The 24,755-nt window shown below is 38.9% G+C and overlaps 1 protein-coding gene across 1 annotated transcript; it reads left to right on the top strand.

The window, feature by feature from the left end:
- Nucleotides 1–6,125: 6,125 nt before the first annotated feature.
- Nucleotides 6,126–8,708, top strand: FAM47A (family with sequence similarity 47 member A). Its single transcript, XM_002831502.4, has one exon. The coding sequence runs from the start codon at nucleotides 6,218–6,220 to the stop codon at nucleotides 8,549–8,551; it is 2,334 nt and encodes a 777-aa protein (XP_002831548.3). The 5' UTR covers nucleotides 6,126–6,217; the 3' UTR covers nucleotides 8,552–8,708.
- The last annotated feature ends 16,047 nt before the right edge of the window (nucleotides 8,709–24,755 follow it).

Raw genomic sequence — 24,755 nt, 5'->3', positions numbered from 1 at the left:
TCCTATTACATATATTATATAATAGGATATATATATCCTATTACATATATTATATAATAGGATATATATATGCTATTACACATATTATATAATAGGATATATATATCCTATTATTTCTATATTCTACATATTCAACTATTTCCTATTATCCTATATATAAATATATATAATATATATAATTTATATATATATTATATATATATATATAGGGAGAGAGAGAGAGAGAAATTTAAAGGAATTCATTTACACGACTGCGGGGGTTGGCAAATCCGAAGTCTGTAGAGCTGGTTTTGGGTTAGAAATTCGGGCAAAAGTTGATGTTGCAGTCCTGATTCCGATGGCTGGAAACTCAAAGAGATTCCTGTGTTTCAGTCTGGAGGGAGAATTCCATCTTCTTGGGAGAATTTTATCTTTTTCTTGAAAGCCTTCAACTGATTGGATGATGCTCACCCATCCTATGGAGGGTAAATCTGATTTACTCAAAATCTACTAAATAAAATGTTAAATCACACCCAAAAAATACCTTCACAGCAACATCTAGACTGTTTGACCAAACATTTGGGCACCATAGCCTAGCCATGTCGACACAGAAAATTAACCATCACAGAAAGTAAACTTAGCAAGAGCTAATAAAAGCAAAAGAATTCCAAAGACGGTTGGATCAGAGTGAACAAGATTGGGTATCTGAGAAAGGCTGGCAGGTGCTGCGGGTGGGTAGAAGAGACAGCAAGGTTGCAGATAACTTGAGTCTGCTGGAGCATGAAAATGGCGTCCTGAGTTAAGTCTGCAGTAAAGGTTGTAGGTAACTAAGAGCAGTCAGAGGCACACAAAGATGTCAGAACTGGGAATACTTAGGCTCCATTAAACCAATGCACTTCATCACATTGATGTTCATTGTTTGTTCTCATTCCCTTCTTTGCTTATTCATTACATGCTGCTCCACTCAGAGCATTTTGACTTGCTTGAACATTTCTTTATTAGCTTGTTGGTGTTGGTTTTGCCTGTCAGCCACACTATTCAACTCTGGAATAACACTTCATACTAAGGCAGTTGGTGCTTCTTGACTGAACAGGCCAGTTGTAATTTCTCTGCACTCTACAGTGATGTCAGTTTTCTTCAACTCAAGAAGGGCAGTTTGCACAAGTAAGTTGCTTTCACTCCTAGTTTTTTTTTTTTTTTTCTCTGTCAGTCACCAAACTTTGTATTTTCTTTACTCTTCTATCATGACTTCATTATCCTGTGGGCCCACCAGGTATGTACATGTTACCTAAGGGAATTATTCTGTTCTCAGGCTCCATCTAGTATATGCAGAAATTTAATTTTCCCCAAATTTGGTTACTTTGGATAATACCATTACTACTGTGGTTTTTAATCTCTTTGAAAGTCTTCGGGGCCTATAAAAGGCACAGGGCTTTACAAAAGTAATTCTCACATATTGGTGTGTATAATTTAAAGACCATGTAAAATGTAGATTACTGGCTCCACTTAGAAAAAAAATATGATTTACTGTATATGGGGGGAGGCAACAAGTATGCATTTTAAAGAAGCTACAGCTTTCTCTCTTGTATGATTAATAGTGATTTGTTCATAATTCATCATGATGCAATCTATAGTTCAAAATGGAAACCTTTTATTTTAGAATAATTTCAGATTTATGAAACATTTGCAAAGGCTGTCCAAAGCATTTTCATGCACATTTCACTCAGCTTCCCCTAAAATTAATATCTTACATTGTACATGCATTTAAACTAAAAAATTAACATTGACATATTACTATTAACTAAACTTCAGACTTAATTCAGATTTGGAGATTTTTTATGCCCATGTCCTTTTTCAGTGCCAGGATCCAACCCAGCCTACCACATTGAATTTAGTTTTCATGTCTCTTTAATCTAAAGTCTATGACCGGTTCTCAGTCTTTACTTGTTTCCCATGACCTTTGTGGTTTTGAGGAGTACTTGAGAATTTTGTAAAATGTCCCTGGACTTGGGTTTGTTAGATGTTTTCTCCTCATTAGACTAGGATTCCGGAATTTAGGGGAGAATACTACAGAAGTGAAGTGTCTTTCTCATCACATCCTATCAGAGAAGGGCATGATACCAATGCGACCTCTCACTGCTGATATTAACATTGATCACTTGCTTAAGGAGAGAACTGCCAGGCTTCTCCACTAAAAGGTCACTATTTTTTCCCATTCCATATTTTACTTCTTAGAATCCAGCCCACACCCTGGGGAGGACAATTAATTTCCACCTCCTGAAGGGAGGAGTATCCCTGTACATTTTCTGAAATTCTTTGTAAAAATATTTGTACCTTTTTCCTCATTTATTTATTTGTACAATTATTTATATCAGTATTGACTCATGGATATTTTATTTTATATTGTGTTATAATTTTAAAATTTTAATTCATTTTGTTGCCTAAATTGTTTTAACTTTGGCCATTGAGTGCTCTTTCAGTTTGGCTCCTGATCTGCTTCCATTCTTTTGTTTTCTGAGAACTTCCATATTGTCTGGCATTACATAATACTCCAGGTTAATCTTGTGTTTTCACTGCCCCAGGCCTAGAATTACTCATTTCTCCAAGGATATCTCTGTTTTGTTTTGCTTTTGTTATTTTAGAGAATGGTATTTAGAAACCAAGATTTGGGCACTGGATGTACTTGTTGTTACTTGGGTGTCATTTTTTCTAGTTTCTCAGGAGAGACAGAGCTATAAAACATAAGCATGTATACTAACCAATATGTACACACATCTATAATTATTTCTTTAACTATATATCTCTATATATTAAACTACTGTGTATTATACATTTTTTGTTTTCTGTTCTTTGTTTTCTTATTAAGTTTTAAGAATTATTTATGTATTCTGGATGTGAGTCCCTTGTATAATATTCTACTGTGAAAAGTGAAAAAAACAAAGTGGCTTTAAGGAACAAAAACTGTTTTAATGAACAGTCACATGAAAAGTTTTATATAGGCGCAATTGAACTTTAGGAGATTCAATACATGTTTTTTTCTGGGATTATTTGGAATATAGAAGATTTTTTCAAACTCTCATGCATTTTAGATAAGTGAGTACTCATATGAGCTTGCTAGTGAGAGTATTGTTATAGAGAATTGTTGAAGCATTGGCTCTTGAATGTAACATACAGTCCATGGAATTTTTCTATTAAACTAAAGAGCTTCTGCACTGCAAAAGAAACTACCATCAGAGTGAACAGGCAACCTACAGAATGGGAAAAAATATTTGCAATCTACTCATCTGACAAACGGCTAATATCCAGAATCCACAAAGAACTCAAACAAATTTACAAGAAAAAAACAAACAACCCCATCAAAAAGTGAGCAAAGGATAGGAACAGACACTTCTCAAAAGAAGACATTTATGCAGCCAAAAGACACATGAAAAAATGCTCATCATCACTGGCCATCAGAGAAATACAAATCAAAACCACAATGAGATACCATCTCACACCAGTTAGAATGGCGATCATTCAAAAGTCAGGAAACAACAGGTGCTGGAGAGGATGTGGAGAAATAGGAACACTTTTACACTGTTGGTGGGACTGTAAACTAGTTCAACCATTGTGGAAGACAGTGTGGTGATTCCTCAGGGATCTAGAACTAGAAATACCATTTGACCCAGCCATCCCATTACTGGGTATATACCCAAAGGACTATAAATCATGCTGCTACAAAGACACATGCACACGTATGTTTATTGCAGCACTATTCACAATACCAAAGACTTGGAACTAACCCAAATGTCCATCAATGATAGACCGCATTAAGAAAATGTGGCACATATACACCATGGAATACTATGCAGCCATAAAAAAGGATGAGTTAATGTCCTTTGTAGGGACACGGATGAAGCTGGAAACCATCATTCTCAGCAAACTATCGCAAGGACAAAAAACCAAGCACCACATGTTCTCACTCATAGGTGGGAACTGAACAATGCAAACACTTGGACACAGGAAGGGAAACATCACACACAGTGGCCTGTCGTGGAGTGGGGGGATGGGGGAGGGATAGCATTAGGAGATATACCTAATGTAAATGACGAGTTAATGGGTGCAGCACAGCAACATGGCACATGTATACATATGTAAGAAACCTGCACGTTGTGCACATGTACCCTAGAACTTAAAGTATAATAAAAATAAAAAAGGAAAAAAAAAAAGAAAGTTAAAAATAAATCCATATCAAATTTGGTCTTACCAATCTCACATTATGAAATCTACTAAATATCTTGAGACTATAACATAGATTTTATAATCAATAAATGAAAATATTTGTGATATGTAAATGTATGATGTTGCTTTTCCTTTATATAGACATCAAATGTAGGATATTTTTATTTTCAAACTGTAGTAATACCATATAAATTAACAATATTTTACAGGATGCTGATTCTGTTCCAGACACTATACAAAGTCATGTTATATAGATTATTTTGATTTACACATAATCTAGTTCTTTGATTTAATGAGAAACCTAAGAGGAATAGACATTGTGTCTATTTTACAGAGGAGGAGCCAAAACCAAGAGAGGCATTGATCATACCTCATTTACAAGGAAGAACTAGGGTATACCTGCTTGTAATGGTAGAAAACATTGTTCAGCTGCACCTAAGAAGGGAAGTAAGAAACCTTCTTTTAAAAAATGAGTAAGAATGTACAGAAAAAATTATTATGTGCTGAGAAAATGATATGCTTAAGGAATAATGCAGGCTGAATTTGTCTATTATTAAAATTTTTTATAAAAATGCTTTTCATAGTGTTGTTTTAAGCACTATAAGAGAGATAAAAATTTAACTGATATTATTTAAAGGAAAATGAAGGATTGCAACTGGACTGGTGGGGGTATAACGATATTCAGATTGGAAAGGAAGAAGGGAAACTGTCTTTATTCACAGATGACACTATCATATATAGAAAATTCAATGTAATATACAAAAATGCTTCTGAACATAATGAGTGAGTTTTCCAAGGTTGTATGATACCAATGGATATACAAACATCAATATTTATATATGCTAACAACAAAAAATTGGAAATTGCAACTAAAAAATACTACATATAATAGTATGAAAAACAATATTTAGGAAAAATCTGGAGAGAAAAAGATGTGAAAGGCACATACACTAAAAAACACACAATATTCCTGAGAAAATGAAAAATCACATAAACAAATAGAAAGCTGTACATTTCTCAGTGGTCAGATTTCCTATTGTTAACACGCTAATTATCCTCAAATTGATCTATAGATTCAACAGAATCCTAATCAAATTCCCAACAGGACTTTTTTTTTCTGACATTGACAAACTGACTTTAAAATTTCTATAGAAATTCAAAGGACCTAGGAAAAACTAACTTCGTAAAAGAACATTGTTAAAGGACTAATACAGCCTAATTTCTAGATTTATTATAAAGCTAAAGTAACCAACAGAGTGTGAAATTTGTGTGAGAGAAAAATCAATGGAAGAGAAAAGAGTGTCCAGAAATTGACCTTCAAAAAATATACACAACTGATATTCTACCAATTTCCAAATGTAATTCAGTGGAGAAAATTTAATCTTTACAAAAATAGTTCTAAAATTATCAGATATATGTAAGCAATAGGTACATTTTTAAATAAAAACTTTGATCTATATCTTGTGCTGTTTACAAAAATTAAAACCTTGACCTTTGGATAGGCCAAGTTTTCATAGATACATCAAAAGAAGCACAATCCATAAAAGAACAAATTGATAAATTGGACTTCATCAAATTAAAAAACTTCTCTTTGACACTGTTAAGACAATGAAAGGGAAAAGCCAAGGATGAAGTGAAAAATTTGCAAATCATATACCTGATAACCTATTTACATCTAGAACACAGCAAGGATTCTCAAAACTAAATATGATATCCAGCAACACAATTTAAAAATGGGGAAAAAATCCACAGAAACTTCAACCAAGGAGAGATAAGGATGGCAAATAAGCAAATATAGAGATGTTCAATATCAGTAGTCATTAGGAAACGCAAATGAAACCCAGAATGAGATTCTACTACACACCTGTTAGAATCTGGGCTGCGCAGGTGGCGTCAGCGCTGCTCCGCCTCCAGGAAGGAACCTGGGCTGCGCGTGGTTGGCGGTCTCCTAGCGACTAGAGCGGCAGGGATCAGGAACCTCAGAAGCTGGAGACGCGGCACCCCAGCGAGGGCCACCATGGGGGACCAGAGGCCGCAGGACTGGCTGAGGTCCTCGGGCATGGACTCCAAGCCCTGGTACTGTAACAAACGGCCTTCCAAGTGCTTCGCGAAGCACAAGCACAGGCGCCTGAAGTTCCCGCCAATGGACACCCAGAACTGGGTATTCGTGAAGGAGGGCATGGACGACTTCCGCTACGGCTGTCCGTCTCCCGAAGATACGCTCGTTTGTCGCCGTGACGAGTTTTTACTCCCCAAAATATCTCTCAGAGGTCCCCAAGCTGACCCCAAACGCGCGCAGAAAAAGCTGCTTAAGAAAGCGGCCCTGTTTTCCAAGCTCTCTCCAGCCCAGCTAGCACGGAAGGCGTTCGTAGAGGAAGTGGAAGCCCAGCTGATGGCCAAGCATCCCTTGGCCATGTACCCCAATCTAGGAGAAGATATGCCTCCAGATCTCCTACTACAGGTGCTGAAACAGCTGGACCCCGAGAGGAAGCTGGAGGACGCTTGGGCTCGTTGTGAGGCCCAGGAGAAGACAACCGAGGTACCCACCGAGCCTGGTAAATATCCCTGTGGGGAATTCTGCCCGCGGCCTCCCGAGACTCCGGTGTCCCAACTCCGTCCGCAGCTTCCCAAGACTCCGGTGTCCAGTCTCCGCCCAGAGCTTCCCGAGACTGGAGTGTCCCATCTAAGCCCGGAGCCTCCCAAGACTCCGGTGTCCAGTCTCCGCCCAGAGCCTCCTGAGACTGGAGTGTCCCACCTCCACCCGGAGCCTCCAGAGACTGGAGTGCCCCATTTTCGCCCGGGGCCTCCCATCACTCGTCGGAGATCCAGTCTCCTACGACAGCTGCTGAAACTGGATTCTGAGAGGAAGCTGGAAGACGCACGGGCTCCTTGTGAGGGCCGGGAGAAGACAACCGACGAACCCACAGAGCCTGGTAAATACCCTTGTGGGGAATTCTGCCCACGGCCTTTCGAGACTCCAGTGTCCCATCTCCGCCAGGAGCCTCCCAAGACTCCGGTGTCCAGTCTCCGCCCGGAGCCTCCGGAGACTAGAGAGTCCCATCTCCGCCTAGAGTATTCCAAGACTCGTCGGGGGTCCAGTCTCCGCTCGGAGCCTTCCGAGACTGGAGTGTCCCATCTCCGCCTAGCGCCTCCCAAGACTCGTCGGGCGTCCAGTCTCTACTTGGAGCCTTCCGAGACTGGAGTGTCCCATCTCAGCCCGGAGCTTCCCAAGACTGAAGTGTCTCATCTCCACCCAGTGCCTCCCAAGACTGGAGTGTGCCATCTCCGCCTGGAACCTCCCGACACCAGTCAGGTGTCCAATCTCCTACTATACATGCTGAAAGTGTTGGATTCTGGGAGGACGCTGAAGGACGTATGGGATCGTTGTGAGGCCCGGGTGAAGAAAACCGAGGAACCCACCGAGCCTGATAAATCCCCTTGTGGGGAACCCTGCCTGCAGCCTCCCGAGACTCAGGTGTCCCATCCCCACCCGGAACACCCCAAGACACGTCGGAGGTCCAGTCTCCACCCGCAGCCTCCCAAGACTCGTCGGACATCCAGTCTCCGCTCGGAGCCTCCCAAGACTCATCGGAGGTCCAGTCTCGGTCTGGAGCCTCCCAAGACTCGTCGAGTGTCCAGTCTCCACCCGGAGCCTCCCAAATCTCCAGAGTCCCATCAATTCTCGGAGCCTCCCAAGATTCGAGCATCCTACATAAAAGAACTGCTTCAGGAAGATACACCAAGCACCAAAGAGTGCGTTTCTGACTCTCTTCAATATAGATACACATCGGAAAAACTCCGTGAATTCTTCAAGTGGGCTGGAGACCTGGGAGCTGATGAAGAATCCATCAGGAATCTGTTTGACTTTACCCCCAAGTACAGAGCAACCCATGAGGACCAAAAGGTTAAGAAAGTAAAGGAGTGCTCCTCAGAGCTGAAGTACAGCATGGAGCTAGATGAAAAGGATGAGGACAAATTCTTCTCACAGGAAAAATACTGGGGCAGGAAATTCCACACGCCATCGAATTCTTATACCGCACAGCCTGTGAAGATGAAGTATGGAGCATGGTACCTCAAGCCTAAGTTGTGGAAAAAGCTAAGAAGTGATGAACCTTTGATTGACCCCAAGCTCTTACTTAAAAAGCCTGATGAACCTGACGTTCTTGACGATCTTTATGGACCAATTGCCTTTAAGGATTTCATTCTAAGCAAGGGCTATGAAATGCCTGGAATCCTTGAAAGGCTGTTTGCTAGGAAGGGATGGACTTATGACTCTGTTAAGACTCCTATTCAACGTGCAACGATATTCTACAAGTACAAAGAAATCGCAGAGGCATCGGAAGAAGATTAGGCGGTTTTCAATTTACTGCTCAATTGGGTATTTCTTGCTCTCATTTTAATCATCAATCATAATTTATGATGACTGGCCCTGTGGATGTACAACGTTGGCAACATCTGTAAATTCAATACCTAATGTTTATCAATATATCTTAATGACCGGCTTTGGCTTCATTATTTCATATATTTTATCAATTATGTGATTAATATTCACATATACTTTTTCACATTGTTGAAGCATTGTGAAAATTACATCATCATGTCAATTATTTGTAAAAATACATAAAACCAGAAATTATTATTATTAGAATTATTCTTTAAAAGAGAAATAGGGTCGGGCACATTTGCTCATGCCTGTAATCCTCCCCGCTTTGGGAGGCCCAGGTGGGTGGATTGCTTGAGCCCAGGAATTCAAGACCAGCCTGCAAAACACGGTGAAACCTGGTCTCTATAAAAAATCCAAAAATTAGCCAGGTGTGGCGGCATGTACCTTGTAGTCTCAGCTACCCGGGGAGCTGAGGTGGGAGGACAGCTTCAGCCCAGGAGGTGGAGACTGCAATGAGCCGTGATCCTGCCACTGCACTCCAGTCTGGGTGACAGAGCAAGACCCTGTCTCAAAAAAAAAAAAAAAAAAAAGTGCTGAGTAAAAGGAGAATTATATCTCTTCTTATATTAAAATTGTAGTGAAATAATTATGACAATTATTTTGTTAACCAAAATTGGAGTCTATAGCCAAAATAATGTTTACACTTGTTAATAGTAAAATTATCTTCCCATTTGGGATTCCATCAAACCCCCAAAACAAGTTTGAAAACTACTTATCAAAATCATAGGTGAAACTTGAGTTATGCCATTTTATCATATCTCTCAATAGAATATATGTATTTCACCATGTTCATAAGCCTTCACTACAAAAGACTATTACCAAATCATATAAACAGGTGCAAAATAGGAGGTAGCTTCAACTCCCTGGCAAATCTCATGTGCAAAATAGGATCTGTATGAGAAAAGCTACCAAGCAACAGCAAATATCCTTACATATCTGATGAAGTTCAAATAATTTTCATTTCATTCATAGCAATTTAAAATGCACTCATAAGTTTAAAATAATAAATCAAGTAACTTATTTACCTTACAAAAATAACATGTAACACTGGTGGAGGTAAATTTGTATCTAAATATATTTGTAGTGTAGATCTGAAGTGCACTTTTTCTTTCAGTGATGAAAGAGTCCATCTGTAAATGGAAGCATATGCATATATTTCATCTAAGTAAGGAGTGATATATATATCTGTCTATGTACAAATTCTGTTTCTAGTGAAGTTTGTCTGTGGGCGTTGTGTTCCTGAAGAACGAAGTTTTTTATGTTGTTTTCCAAGGCAAGGCCTAGAATTTCTCTTCAAATTCATCATCATAAACTTAGGTTCATGGTTCATGTCACCACTATGTCTTATTGTATCTGCAACAATTTCCAACCCATGTCTCTTCTTCAGTGCATTTTTATGAAATACAAGCATGGCTTGTTAATTCTCCAGGCTCATCTAAACCTATCTAGGTATATAAACACACACACATGCACACACACACACACACACACACACATGCTCCTGCATTCCCGACTCCAGTCAATATTCCTTTTCTTACCTCTGTGTCTTTCTTGTGTCTTTGTACATACTTTTCTCTATTGTAAGGACTTGACTCAGGCCATGTAATCCTGTTTCAGTGTCTCCCCACCAAGGTCAATTTTATGATTACTTTTATTAAGATCTTATGTCTGTAGACAAGGACACTCATTTTCCAGTTGTCTTCCACTGGAGAACTCACTTCAATATCCTAGAGAAATGAGTCATTAATGCCTTCAAAATAAGGGAAATCTCCATACTTATTTATTCAGGCTTCTGAGAGGCTAATGTCACGCCTCATGGCTCAGAGTTATCTGGTTTCTTTTTTTTTTTTTTTTTTTTTTTGAGATGGAGTCTCACTCTTTTGCCCAGGCTGGAGTGCAGTGGCACGATCTCAGCTCACTGTGACCTCCGCCTCCCAGGTTCAAGTGACTCTTCTGCCTCAGCCTCCCGAGCAGCTGGGACTACAGGCACGTGCCACCACGCCTGGATAATTTTTGTATTTTTATTAGAGATGGGGTTTCACCATATTGACCAGGCTGGTCTTGAACTCCTGACCTCGTGATCCACCTGCCTCAGCCTCCCAAAGTGCTGGGATTATAGGCGTGAGCCACCGCAACCGGCCAGCCGAGTTATCTGGTTTCTGAGGTTGTCCACTGAAGCCTTGGGCTTCATGCAGCAGCATTCAATGTTCAGTTCCTTTCAGCAAGAGACACACCTACTTTTCCACATTTGGTTATGTGACCTTGCACTTCACGGAGGATGGATCCTCATCTACACAATGGACACCATATCATCAAACTCGAATTCGGGCAAGACTTAAAGGATTGTTATTAAAGTGTCTAATGCCTCAAGCATCACAGAATTGATACTCAACATATATTTGCGGAAAAGGAGGGAGTAGGAAAGAAAGAAAGGTACTAAAAAAATCACAACAGAAAGACACCAATAAAATGACTTTTTGATGGTGTTGGTCTGGTAATAGCCTTCATCTATATTACACACAAACTTAGGCTTTGCTTAAGATGAAAAAGTGGTGCTTGCTTTGGCTGCACATATACTAACATTAAGATGAAAAAGTCTAATTGCAAAATAAGAGCCACTGGTTAGGGCTTCTATTGCTTATTGGCAATGACTTCTTCCAGTGAAATAAACTTTCCTCAGAGAAATTACGTGCGTTTCTCCACACTGTAATTACACACATTGGTATTACTTGTCACACAGATATAAAAAGAAACAATGTTTGATCTATTTGGATTTTTAACACCAGCTGGACTTCTGAAAACATCCTGACTTCAAATCCATAGGTTTTAGAAAGAGAGGGAATTCAAGAGAGCTTGGTATATAATTGTCCCTGTGTAGCCTAAAGCTATGAATGGTATATTCCATAAATACTGTAGTAATCGATTGTATTACAGCATCACATAGGTTTCATAAAAGCTTTGGATAATTTGTCTGTAGGAACATGTGATTTAATGAAGATGAAGGGAATTATTTTTCATTTCTGAGAGTCTGCATGAATGAGCAAGGCCTTTGGAGCAAGGCAAAAATGAGTTCATATCCCAGTGCTGCCATGTTCTTATCCTGTAGCTTTAGTCAGGATAAAGCTGACGGGGGAAAACACAGAGGCTGGGCTGAAGGGGGAGGAAGCTAGGAACACTTCCGGGGGCTACTGCACACTGGAACGTGTTCCTGGCCCCCAATGACTCCGACAAAAAGGATGTGTTTAACAGGCAACCCAAGGCAAGGAGCAACCCAAATTCACTGTGGGCCTTTGGAATCTCAGCAGGAGGAGACCCCTCAACTACCATGGACACTTGCGTTGTCAGGGAAAGCTACTTAGAGAAGTGGTGGGGGCAGAACTCCAGCCGGGGGCAGAGCACAGAGGGTGTCCTGTGGGAGCAACTGTAGTGGAGCACTCTCAGAGACGTGCATCCTCCTAGGCTAGAATCGCTGCCATAGGACAATTTAGCCCTAAGGGAACTTTTGGACCTGAACTCTACAGGACAATCTTATCCATGAAACAGGACCAGTACAACCAGAGCACCTCTCATTCTGTTGGACTCCTGCAGGTCCCCAGCCTGGCCACAGCTGTTTGCAGCACAGTTGCCAGGTGCCTCCTGGGGCTCACATCACAGCTGGTGGACCACGCCTGACTGGCAGAGTGCTTCAGCAGAGTGATCTCTGCAGACACACAACAGCTCATTTGCACCCATGGTCACCATCCAAATTGCTATGCCTGTGCATGTATGCCCAGGCAGACCTAGCCTTCCCTTCCCTGCCAGCACACTGGTACTGGAACTCCTGCACCCTGCCTTGACACTGCTGCTAGCATGAGTGTGCCCCCTCACCCCTCCTCCCACCCCCCACACCACCATTGTCTTCAGAACATTGGCAGGCTCAGAGCACCCCAGCCCTACCCCTGCCAGCTCCCTGCGCCTGAGCCTGGGCCACCAGAGCAAAATTAGGCATGGAAAACAGTAGACTAGCCCCAGCCTTGAGCAGACTGCTGCCAGCATGAACATGCACAGAGGGTGCACACAGTCCAGCACCCACCGATGCCCCACCTCCACACTAAAACCTCCACCTGCAGGGACATGCACGCAGTCCCAGTGGGGGCTCCTCACCCCACCAAGCCATACTGCCACCACTGCTGCCGCAAATATCCACATCGAGGCTAGCACCCCAGCAGCCATGAGAACCCTGCTGCAGCAAATGGATAAGTGTGCACCCTCCAATGCTGCTGCTGCAGCTGCTGCTGGTACATGGGAACAAGGACAGGTCCCACTGTCAAAGCCCTGTAAAGTGCTTTGGCGGGCACTACTCACTGGAATGTCGTGACCAGTGGTCTGGTAGCACCTCAGACCCTCCAGTACAACAGGTTCCTAACCTAGAGGAGCCAGAGATCAAAGCTGGGGCCTGATACCAGTCTACCTGAGTTACAGCATACAATCCAGGCAGGAGTTCTGAGCTGAGCCTTGGCCCCCGGAAATCTTCCAGTCATGAAGCCGGTTGACCGAATCCACTTTATATCACAATCAATCCCCCAAGGTCATCAAATAGGATGAAAGTAAAAAAAAAAAAAAAAAAAAAAAAAAAAAATAGCCCATCCACAGTACAGAAACTTCAAAGATTTGAAAAACATTAGCCCACAAAGATGAGAAAGAACCAGCACAAGAAGTCTGACATCTCAAAAAGCCAGAGTGTGTGTGTTTTGTCAAAAATGACAAAAGGGCTGTTACCACAGACCTCACAGAAATACAAATAACCATCAGAGACAATTATGAACACCTCTATGCACATAAACTAGAAAATTTAAAAGAAATGGAAAAATTCCTGGACACATATACTTTCCCAAGACTGAACCAGGAAGAAATTGAATACCTGAACAGACCAATAATGAGTTCTGTAATTGAGGGAGTAATAAATCGTGTACCAACCAGAAAAATTCCAGGACAACACAGATTCACAGCTGAATTCTACCAGATTTACAAAGAAGAGCTGGTACCATTCCTACTGAAGCTATTCCAAAAAATTGAAAAGGAAGGACTCCTCCCTAACTCATTGTATGAGGCCAGCATCATCCTGATACCAAAACCTTGCAGAGATACAACAACAACAACAGATTTCAGGCAAATATTCTTGATGAACATTGATGTGAAAATCCCCAACAAAATACCGGCAAACCGAATCCAGCAGCGCATCAAAAAGCTTATCCACCATGTTCAAGTCAGCTTAATCCCTGGGATGCAAGATTGGTTTGACATATGCAAATCAATAAATGTGATTCATCACATAAACAGAACTAAGGACAAAAACCACATGATTATCTCAATGAATGCAGAAAGGCTTTTGATAAAATTCAACATCCCTTCATATTAAAAACTGTCAATAAACTAGGTATTGAAGGAACATATCTCAAAATAACATGATCCATATATGTCAAACCCACAGCCAATATCATACTGAACGGGCAAAAGCTGAGGGTATTCCCCTTGAAAACAGGCACAAGACAAAGATGCCCTCTCTCACCACTCCTGTTCAACATAGTATTGGAAGTTCTGGCCAGGAATGTCAGGCAAGAGAAAGAAATAAAGGGTATTCAAACAGGAAGAGAGAAAGTCAAACTATCTTTGTTTGCAGATGACATGACCCTATATCTAGAAAACCCCATAGTCTCAAGATACAAAATCAATGAGCAAAAATCGTTAGCCTTCCTATAAACCAACAACAGGCAAGCTGAGAACTAAATCATGAATGAATTACGATTCACAATTACCACAAAATGAATAAACTACCTAGGAATATAGCTGAAAAGGGAGCTAAAGGATCTCTACAAGACAGTCTACAAACCAATCCTCAAAGAAATAAGAGATGACACAGACAAATGGAAAAACATTCCATACTCATGGAGAGGAAGAATAAATATCATTAAAATGGTCATTCAGCCCAAAGCAATTTATAGATTCAATGCTACTTCCATTAAGCCACCACTGACATTCTTCAAAGAACTAGAAAAAAAATACTATTTTAAAATTCATATGTAACCACAGAAGAGCCCAAATAACCAAAGCAATGCTAAGCAAAAAGAATAAATCTGGGCCGGGCGCAGTGACTCATACCTGTAATCCCAGCAATTTGGGAGGCCAAGGCAGGCAGATCACCTGAGATCAGGAGTTCAAGACCAGCCTGGCCAACATGATGAATCCCAAACTTTACTAAAAATACAAAAATTAGCTGGGCATGGTGGTGGGCAGCTGTAATCCCAGCTACTCGGGAGGTTGAGTCAGGAGAATTGCTTGAACCAAGGAGGTGGAGGTTGCAGTGAGCCGAGATCAAGCCATTGCACTCCAGCCTGGGTGACACGAGTGAAACTCTGTCACGGTAAATAAATAAATAAATAATCTGGAGACATCATGCTACCTGACTTCAAACTATACTACAAGGCTACAGTAACCAAAACAGTGTGGTATTGGTACAAGGGCAGACATATGGATCAATGGAACAGAATAGAGAACCCAGAAATAAGACCACACACCTACCATCATCTGATTTTCAGCAAACCTGACAAAAACAAGCGATGGGGAAAGGATTTCCTTTTTAATATATGGTGCTGGGAGAATTGGCTAGCCATATGCAGAATATTGAAACTGGACCCTCTCCTTAAGCCATATACAAAAATGAAGATGGATTAAAGACTTAAATGTAACGTAAAACTATAAAAACCCTAGAAGAAAACCTAGGCAATACCATCAGGACATAGGCACAGGCAAAGATTTCATGACAAAGATGCCTAAAGCAATCGCAATGAAAGCAAAAATTGACAAATGGGATCTAATTAAACTAAAAAGCTTCTGCACAGCAAAAGAAACTATCAACAGAATAAACAGAAAACCTACAGAATGTGATAAAATTTTTCAATCAATGCATCTGATAAAGGTCGAATATCCAGCATCTATAAAGAACTAACAAATTCACAAGGAAAAAACAAACAACCCCATTAAAAAGTGGGCAAAGGACATGAACAGACACTTCTCAAAAGAAAACATAAATGATGAAACAAGCATATGAAAAAAGCTCAGCATCACTGATCATTAGAGAAATGCAAATCAAAACCACAATGAGACTCCATCTCACACCAGTCAGAATTGCTGAGACCAGCTCAGTCATGGAGATCCTAACCCAGCGGGGCTAGAGGAATTAAAGACACACACACAGAAATATCGAGTGTGGAGTGGGAAATCAGGGGACTCACAGACTCCAGAGCTGAGAGCCTCAAACAGAGATTTACCCACATATTTATTGACAGCAAGCCAGTGATAAGCATTGTTTCTATAGATTATAGATTAACTAAAAGTATTCCTTATGGGAAACAAAGGGATGGGCTGAAACAAAGGGATGAGCTCTGGCTAGTTATTTGCAGCAGGAACAAGTCCTTAAAGCACAGATCGCTCATGCTATTGTTTGTGGTTTAGGAATGCCTTTAAGCAGTTTTCCGCCCTGGGTGGGCCAGGTGTTCCTTGCCCTCATTCTGGTAAACCAACAACTTTCAGCGTGGGCGTCATGACCATCAGGAGCATGTAACAGTGTTGCAGAGATTTTGTTTATGGCCAGTTTTGGGGCCTGTTTATGGCCAGATTTGGCAGCCTGTAGCCAACACAGAATGGCTATTATTAAAAAGTAAAAACATAATAGATGCTGGCAAGATTGTGGAGAAAAAGGAACACTTTTACGCTGTTGGTAGGAGTGTAAATTAGTTAAAACATTGTGGAAGACAGTGTGGCGGTTTCTCAAAAACCCAGAGAGAGAAATACTATTCAACCCAACAATCCTATTACAGGTTCTATACTCAAAGGAATATAAAGCTTTCTGTTATAAAGTCACTTGCACATGTTTGTTCATTGCAGCACTATTCATAATAGCAAAGACATGGAATCAACCTAAATGCCCATAAATAATAGACTGGATAAAGAAAATGTGGTACATATGCAACACAGAATAATATGCAGCCATAAAAAGGAACAAGATCACATCCTTTGCAGGGACATGGATAGAGCTGGAGGCCATCATTTTTAGCAAGCTAACAAAGGAACAGAAAACCAAACACCACATGTTCTTACTTATCAGTGGGAGCTAAATGAAGAGAACACATGGACACAAAGAGGGGAACTACAGACACAGGGGCCTATGAGAGGGTGGCGGTTAAAAGGAGGGAGAGTAGCAGGCAAAAAAACATTGGGTACCAGGCTTAGTATCTGGGTGATGAAATAATCTATACATCAAATCCCAGTGACATGAATTTCCTTATATAACAAACCTGCAAATGTACCCCTGAACCTATAATAAAAGTTAAAGAAAAAAACAAATCCTAACTGCCAATGTGATAGTAGAAGACGTAGGGCCTTTGAGAGGTGATTAGCTAATGAGGACAGAGTTCTCACGAATGGGATTAGTGCCCTTATAAAAGACATGTTAGGAAGCAGGTCCTCACCAGACACTGAATCTACCAGTGCCTTGATCTTAGACTTAAGAGTCTGAAGAACTGTGAAAAATAAATCTGTTGTTTATAAGCCACCCAGTCTATGGTATGCTTGTTATAGCAGCCCAAATGAACAAAGACACTGAGATAAGCATTTCTAAAATGTATTTTATTTTTCCACAATATTTATTTTTTATTTATTTATTTATTTTTGGGATGGAGTCTCACTCTGTCACCCAGGCTGGAGTGCATTGGCACGATCTCGGCTCACCGCAAGTTTTGCCTCCCAGGTTCACGCCATTCATCTGCCTCAGCCTCCAGAGTAGCTGGGGATTACAGCTACCTGCCACCACGCCTGGCTAATTTTTTGTATTTTTAGTAGAGACGGGGTTTCACCATGTTAGCCAGGATGGTCTCAATCTCCTGATCTCATGATCTGCCTGCCTCGGCCTCCCAAAGTGAATTTTAAAATATTTCATTGCTTATATCACAAAATATTTTTCCATCAGTGGCTCAGCAAATACTTATAAAAATAAGTACAGCTTTTTATTACCATTTTCATTTTAGAAATGAGGAGTTGTAACTTAGAGAGATTAAGTGATTTTTTTCAAATGTTTGCTTTTCATATATCATTTACGCCATAGAAACCTGAATTTCTGCCATTGTTTCTTATAAGGTGAAAATTACTAGTAGTTCTTACTTTAATGACCTCTAACCCTTTTTTTCATGCCCCTTCAACTCCATGGTTCCTGGAAGCTCCTATTTCTTATCAACATCTTATGGATTATAAGAAATCTAAAGAAAATGATAATGATGTAGATTCTCCACCTACATATGGGTTTGACACATTCAATGCTGTTTATATTTTGAACTGACAATGTTAGAAACAGAGGCCATTTTCTCTTAAATAACAGTTAAGCTCTACTGCCCTGGGTGAGTAAAAATAAATATTAAATTAAGGCAAATATCAACATAAGCTATTTCCACTAAATTGCATACCAAAGACAATACTTTCATAAAATAGTGTTCTGTAACATCTATTAGAATTATTTCAATCCTGAAAGTGGAAGATAGGGTTTGATAGATCCACCCTCATTTTAGTTGATGACTTTATTTGGTATGTATTAAAAAACTAAATTTTAAAATGTACTATATTTTAGTTTTTTGACTAGTATACTGTTATTTCTTAAATATAATCTCACTCTGATATTTTAATATAAGCATCTCAAAATTTACAAATATTTGATAACAGATTTTTTACAAACAATCTTGAAACATAGTTACTCAAAATGTTGTCAAAACAATACCCATTTAGTCCGTAGGAAAGTGGAGAGAAATCACAAAGTAAGCAAAGAATGGAATATGAATCTTCTAATTAATCAAGACACACATAAAATAACTCTAACACCTTTAATTTTTGTTTACTACCTGCAACTGTGTCATCTCTAAAATTCTGGTCATAATTATGAATTGCATACATTGACAACTAATTTAGAAAACTTTTATAGTCATATTTTTCATGTAGGTCTCTTTATCTTTTTCTTTTTTTTTACTAAAATTTGGCTTTTCTGTTTCGGCACTAATTCTGTTCTTCCATTTCAGCTCTTAAACGTAATGACTGTTTCTCCAGTATCTTCCTAGAAGTGTAACTAGAAGAAGGGTAAATGTCTTCTTTGCTTTTCTTTATGACTTCTGAAGCATTCCTTCACCCCTCTCTAAAAGGTTTCAGCTTTGAAGTTCCAATATCTTTATTAGAATATGAAACTTGATGTTGATGTTGCTTTGTCCCTGGGGAATTTTCCAATTCAAAATTAGCAGGCAATAGGCTTAGCATTGAAGGGAATGTGACAGTTTCTTAACTGAGGACATAGCTTTTATAAGTTTTGCGGAGTTAAGGGAGAAAATGGCAGTTCTGAGACTTCAAATTAGAGGGACCTAGCTAACAACCTAAACTTTCTGTTGGTATCTCTAAGGGCTATTCTCTAAGAGTAAGAGAGAACTAGAAATAGCTCAATCTCAACAAGGACTGAAGCCCAGTTTCTGATAATAAACTCATTACCACATGATTAAGGTGATCTTCCATTAGCACATCTGGTTGAGGGAAACAAAATGAAATTTCTTAGGAAGAAGTTAACATCAGATGGAGTTTTAAAGTATCTGTACATTTTCCGCACATACTATCCTGAATAAAAAATAACCAGACATACGAAAAGACAAAACTTAAGTAAACATTAATTGTAAACATGACCATTGCAATTGACCCACAATATAGTCAGGTATTTGAGATATCAGGCAAAAACTAAAATTATCTGGAGTGATATTTCAAAAAACTGAATGGCAAGTTAGACAATTTTAGCAGAGAATTGAAGAAATTAAAAATGGACACTTTAGGACTAAGTATACAATAAGCAATTTTAAGAACTCAGTAAATAGATTTCATAGTACATTAGACAGCTAAAGAGAAAATTAATGGCCTAGAAGATAAACCAGAAGAAAATATACAAATCCAGCTATTGGGAGAAAAACAGAATAAATAACAGAGAAAAAGTGTAGGAGACACTTGGGACATGGTGAAAAGCATAAAAATGTATAATTCGAGTTACAGAAGAATAGAAGAGAAAGATGGCACAACAACAATATTTGAAAAACTAATGACTAAGAAACTCTTGAAGCTGGAAAATACCAGTGACAGATTTAGGAAATGCTACAAACCACAGGAATGATAAATATAAGGAAAATCACACCTAAACACATCATATTAAAATTTGTGAAAACCAAACATGAAAATAAATATATATTTTTGTTTGTTTTAAATTTTTTATTCCTAATTTTTGTGGGTACATAGTACGTGTATATATTTTAATATTGATATGTTAATATAAACAGAGAAATAATTTCACTGCCCTAATAATTCCTTGTGCTCCATCTACTCCTCCCTCCCTTAGAACCCTTAAATCTCTGAAAGTTACTGGCCTTTTTACTGTCTCCATAGTTCAGCCTTTTACAGAATGTCAAATAGTTGGAATCACACAGTACACAGCCTTTTCAGATTGGCTTTTTCCACCTAGTGAAATTAGTTCATCTATGTCTTTCTGTTTTTATCACTGAATAATATCCCACTGAATGGATGTGCCATACATTGTTCATCCATTCACCTATTCAAGGATGTCATGGTCACTTCCAAGTTGTGGAAATTATGAGTAAAGCTGCTATAAACATTAGTTTTGTAAGAAAGTTTCAAGCTGTTTTCCAAAGTAGTGTACCATTTTGCATTTTCACCAGCAAAGAATGAGTGTTCTTGTTACTCAACTTCCTTGCCAGCATTAGGTGCTATCAGTGTTTTGGAATTTTCCATTTTAATTGTTATATAGTTGTTTCTTATTGTTTGTATCAATCAAGGTTCTTGAGAGTGACAGAGCCAATAGGATATATGTATATGTCAAAGGGATTTATTAGGGAGAATTGGCTCACATGATTAGAATGGCAATCATTAAAAAGTCAGGAAACAACAGGTGCTGGAGAGGATGTGGAGAAATAGGAACACTTTTACACTGTTGGTGGGACTGTAAACTAGTTCAACCCTTGTGGAAGTCAGTGTGGCGATTCCTCAGGGATCTAGATCTAGAAATTCCATTTGACCCAGCCATCCCATTACTGGGTATATACCCAAAGGACTATAAATCATGCTGCTATAAAGACACATGCACACGTATGTTTATTGCGGCATTATTCACAATAGCAAAGACTTGGAACCAACCCAAATGTCCAACAATGATAGACTGGATTAAGAAAATGTGGCACATATACACCATGGAATACTATGCAGCCATAAAAAATGATGAGTTCACGTCCTTTGTAGGGACATGGATGAAATTGGAAATCATCATTCTCAGTAAACTATCGCAAGAACAAAAAACCAAACACCGCATATTCTCACTCATAGGTGGGAATTGAACAATGAGAACACATGGACACAGGAAGGGGAACATCACACTTCAGGGACTGTTGTGGGGTGGGGGGAGGGGGGAGGGATAGCATTGGGAGATATACCTAATGCTAGATGACGAGTTGGTGGGTGCAGCGCACCAGCATGGCACATGTATACATATGTAACTTACCTGCACGTTGCGCACATGTACCATAGAGCCTAAAGTATAATAATAATAATAATAATAATAATAATAATAATAAAAAGAAAAAAAAAAGAAAAGATAAGCAAAATCAATAAAACGCTTGCTAGACTAACCAAGGAAAAAAAGAAAAAAGACCCAAGTAAAATCAGAAATGAAAAAGGAGACATTACAACTAATATCACAAAATTACAAATGTTCACCAGAGACTATTATGAACTATACACTAACAAACTGGAAAGCCTAGAAGAAATATGTAAGTTCCTGGATACATACAACTTACCAAAATTGAATCAGGAAGAGAGAAAACCTGAACGGACAATTAATGAGTAATGAGATTAAATCAGTAATAAAGTTTCCCAGCAAAGAAAATTCCAGGACCAGATGGCTTCACTGACAAATTCAACTAAACTTTCAAAGAACAAAACAAGTCTTTACAAATGAACCAACCCAAATGTCTAACAATGATAGACTGGATTAAGAAAATGTGGCACATATACACCATGGAATACTATGCAGCCATAAAAAATGATGAGTTCATGTCCTTTGTAGGGACATGGATGAAATTGGAAATCATCATTCTCAATAAACTATTGCAAGGACAACAACAAAAAAAAAATACAAAGGTGAATTCCCACGATAGGACTTCTGCCAGCTGGGGACTGAGAAAATCTGATAGTGTGGCTCAGTCCAAGTGTGAAAGCATCAAAACCAGTGAAGCTGACAGTGCTGCCCTTAGTCTGAGGTCAAAGGCCCAAGAGAAACCAGGAGCTTGTTGGTGCAAGTCCCAGAGTTCAGAGGCCAAAGAACCTGGAGTCCGATTACCAAGGGCATGAAGAGAGAAAGCTAACTTCTGGCAAGGGGAGGGACGGTCAGAGCAAGAGACCTCAGCAAGCTGAATACCCCCCTTCTTCTGCTCCCTTTGTTCTATCTCTGTTGGCAGCCAGTTGGATAGTGCTTATCCACATTGAGGTTGGGTCTTCCTTTCCCAGTAGTCTGACTCACATGTCAATCTCTGAAAACACCCCTCTGCACATACCCAAAAACAATGCTTCAGCAGCCATCTAGGCATCCTTCAATCCAATGAAGTTGACACATATATTAACCATCATAATTTTGTTTTAGTTTACAATTCCCTAATTACATATACTGTTGAGCATGTTTTCATTTGTTTATTTTCCATTTGCAGATCTTCTTTCATGACCTGTCTGTTTAGATATTTTATCTGTTTTTAATATTGAGATGTTTGTTTTCTTATAGTTGAGTTTCTAGAATTCTTTATGTATTGTGAATACAAATTCTTTATTCTATATATGTTTTGAAAATATTTTGTCTCACTGTATGACTTGATTTTCCTTCTCTGAACAGGATGTTTCACAGAAAAACATTATAATTTAAGGAATTCCAATGTATGTACTTTTTTCCATAGATTATGCTAATGGTGCTGTATCTAAATAGTCTTGGCCAAACCGAAGGCCACCTATATTTTCTTTTATGTTATCATCTGGGAGTTTTATAGTTTAGCATTTACATTTAGGTCTACAATGCATTTGATGCTATTGTTTGTAAAATGTGCAAGGTCTGTGTCTACATTCATTTTTTTGCATATGACTGTCCAATTATTCTAGCACATTTTGTTGAAAAGAGCATTCTTTCTCCACCGAATTTTCTTGCTCATTTGTCAAATATAAATTGATTATATTAATGTAGGTCTATTTTTGGACTTTCTATTCTGTTCCATTGATCTATTTTTCTGTTTCTTTACCAATACCACACAATATGCTGATTATTGTAACAATATAGCCTTGAAGTCAGGTAGTATTAATCCTCTGATTTTGCTCTCCTTCAATGTTGGCTATTTTGGGTCTCTTGCCTTTCCACATAAACTTTAGAATCAGTTTGCTGAAATCCACAAAACAATTTTGAATTTTGATTGGAAATGCATTGAATCTATGGACAATTTTGAAAAAGTTGACATCTTTAATCATCCATCAATTTTTTAGTTTCCCTTTATGTACATCTTATATATATTTTGTTAGATTGTACCTAAGTATTTCATGTTTTTGGTGTCAATATAAATGGCATTGTGTTTCTAATTTCAAATTCCAACTGTTCACTTCTAGTATATAAAAAAGAAAATGGGCCAGGCACGGTGGCTCATGCCTGTAATCCCAGCACTTTGGGAGGCTGAGGTGGGCAGATCATGAGGTCAAGAGATCAAGACCATCCTGGCCAACATGGTGAAACCCTGACTCTACTAAAAATACAAAAATTAGCTGGGCGTGGTGGCATGTGCCTGTAGTAGTCCCAGCTACTCAGGAGGCTAAGGCAGGAGAATCGCTTGAACCTGGGAGGCAGACGTTGCAGGGTGCCAAGATAGCGCCACTGCACTCCAGCCTGGTGACAGAGTGAGACTCCGTCCCCCCAAAAAAAAAACAAAGAAAAAAAGAAAAAGAAAAAGAAAATTGCTTTTGTATACTAACTTTGTAATCTGCAAACTTCCTGTAATCACATATTTGATACAGAAGATTTTGTTGATTATTTGAAATTTTCTACATAAGCAATCATCCCAACTAAAAAAAAAAAAGAGTTTTATTTTTTCCTTTTCAATCTGTATGCCTTTACTTCCATTTCTGATTTTATTGCATTAACTAGGACTTCCAGTATGATGTTGATAGGAGCAGTAAGAGTGGACTTTCTTACTTTGTTCCTCATCTTAGCATGAACTTGGTTTCTCAACTTTAAATATGACAGCTGTAGACATACAAACTCCAGGGGAACTCAGTCTTAGGAAGCATGTTCACTCTTTTGTGAGCTTTACCTCCAGGAGCCCAACTATATTTTCACAGTGAAGATCGGAAAAAGTTACCATGTGCACCTTGGTGGTGGGGGTGGTAAAAAATAATCCCTTTGAAAAAATATGCCAGAAGAAATAAAAGAACACCTTACCTATAAAATAACAAAGAAAAGAATTATATCTTATTTCTCCTCAGAAAGCATGCAAGAAGAGAGTGAAAATTTAAATTGTTGAGAAGAAAAAAGTACCCCTACCAGCCTAGAATTCTGCATTCTGCAAAATCATCCTTCAAAAATGAGAGAGAAATAAAGACTTTTGCAGATGAGATAAGTTGAGGGAATTTGCTGCCAGTAGATTTTCCTTGCAACAAATGTTAAAGGAATATATTCAAAGAGAAAGAAAATTATACAAGTCAGATGATCATGTCTCCATAAAAAAAGATCTTTAGAGAAGGAATAAGTGATGATAAAATTGAAATGCTTAATTTTATTTTTTTAGTGATATAACAGATAGTTGTCTTTCAAAATGACCATAGCAAAAATATATGATTATGCTTTATATATAAGTGAATGAATGACAGCAGTGATGTAAGGGATGAGAGAAAAATTGGGAATATGTGTTATTATAAGGTGCTTGCATTGCCTAGGAAGCAGTATCAAGTTATTTTAAGGTGGACCTGGAACAAGTGC

The sequence above is a fragment of the Pongo abelii genome, chromosome X, assembly GCF_028885655.2.
Source record: "Pongo abelii isolate AG06213 chromosome X, NHGRI_mPonAbe1-v2.0_pri, whole genome shotgun sequence".
NCBI classification, from domain to species: Eukaryota; Metazoa; Chordata; class Mammalia; order Primates; family Hominidae; genus Pongo; species Pongo abelii.
Note: the sequence above shows the minus strand (reverse complement) of the source record. Positions and strands in the feature narration are given on the sequence as shown.

Bases quoted from the DNA above. Each gene is read 5' to 3' on its own strand.
- FAM47A (XM_002831502.4), top strand. From the start codon at position 6,218: ATGGGGGACCAGAGGCCGCAGGACTGGCTGAGGTCCTCGGGCATGGAC.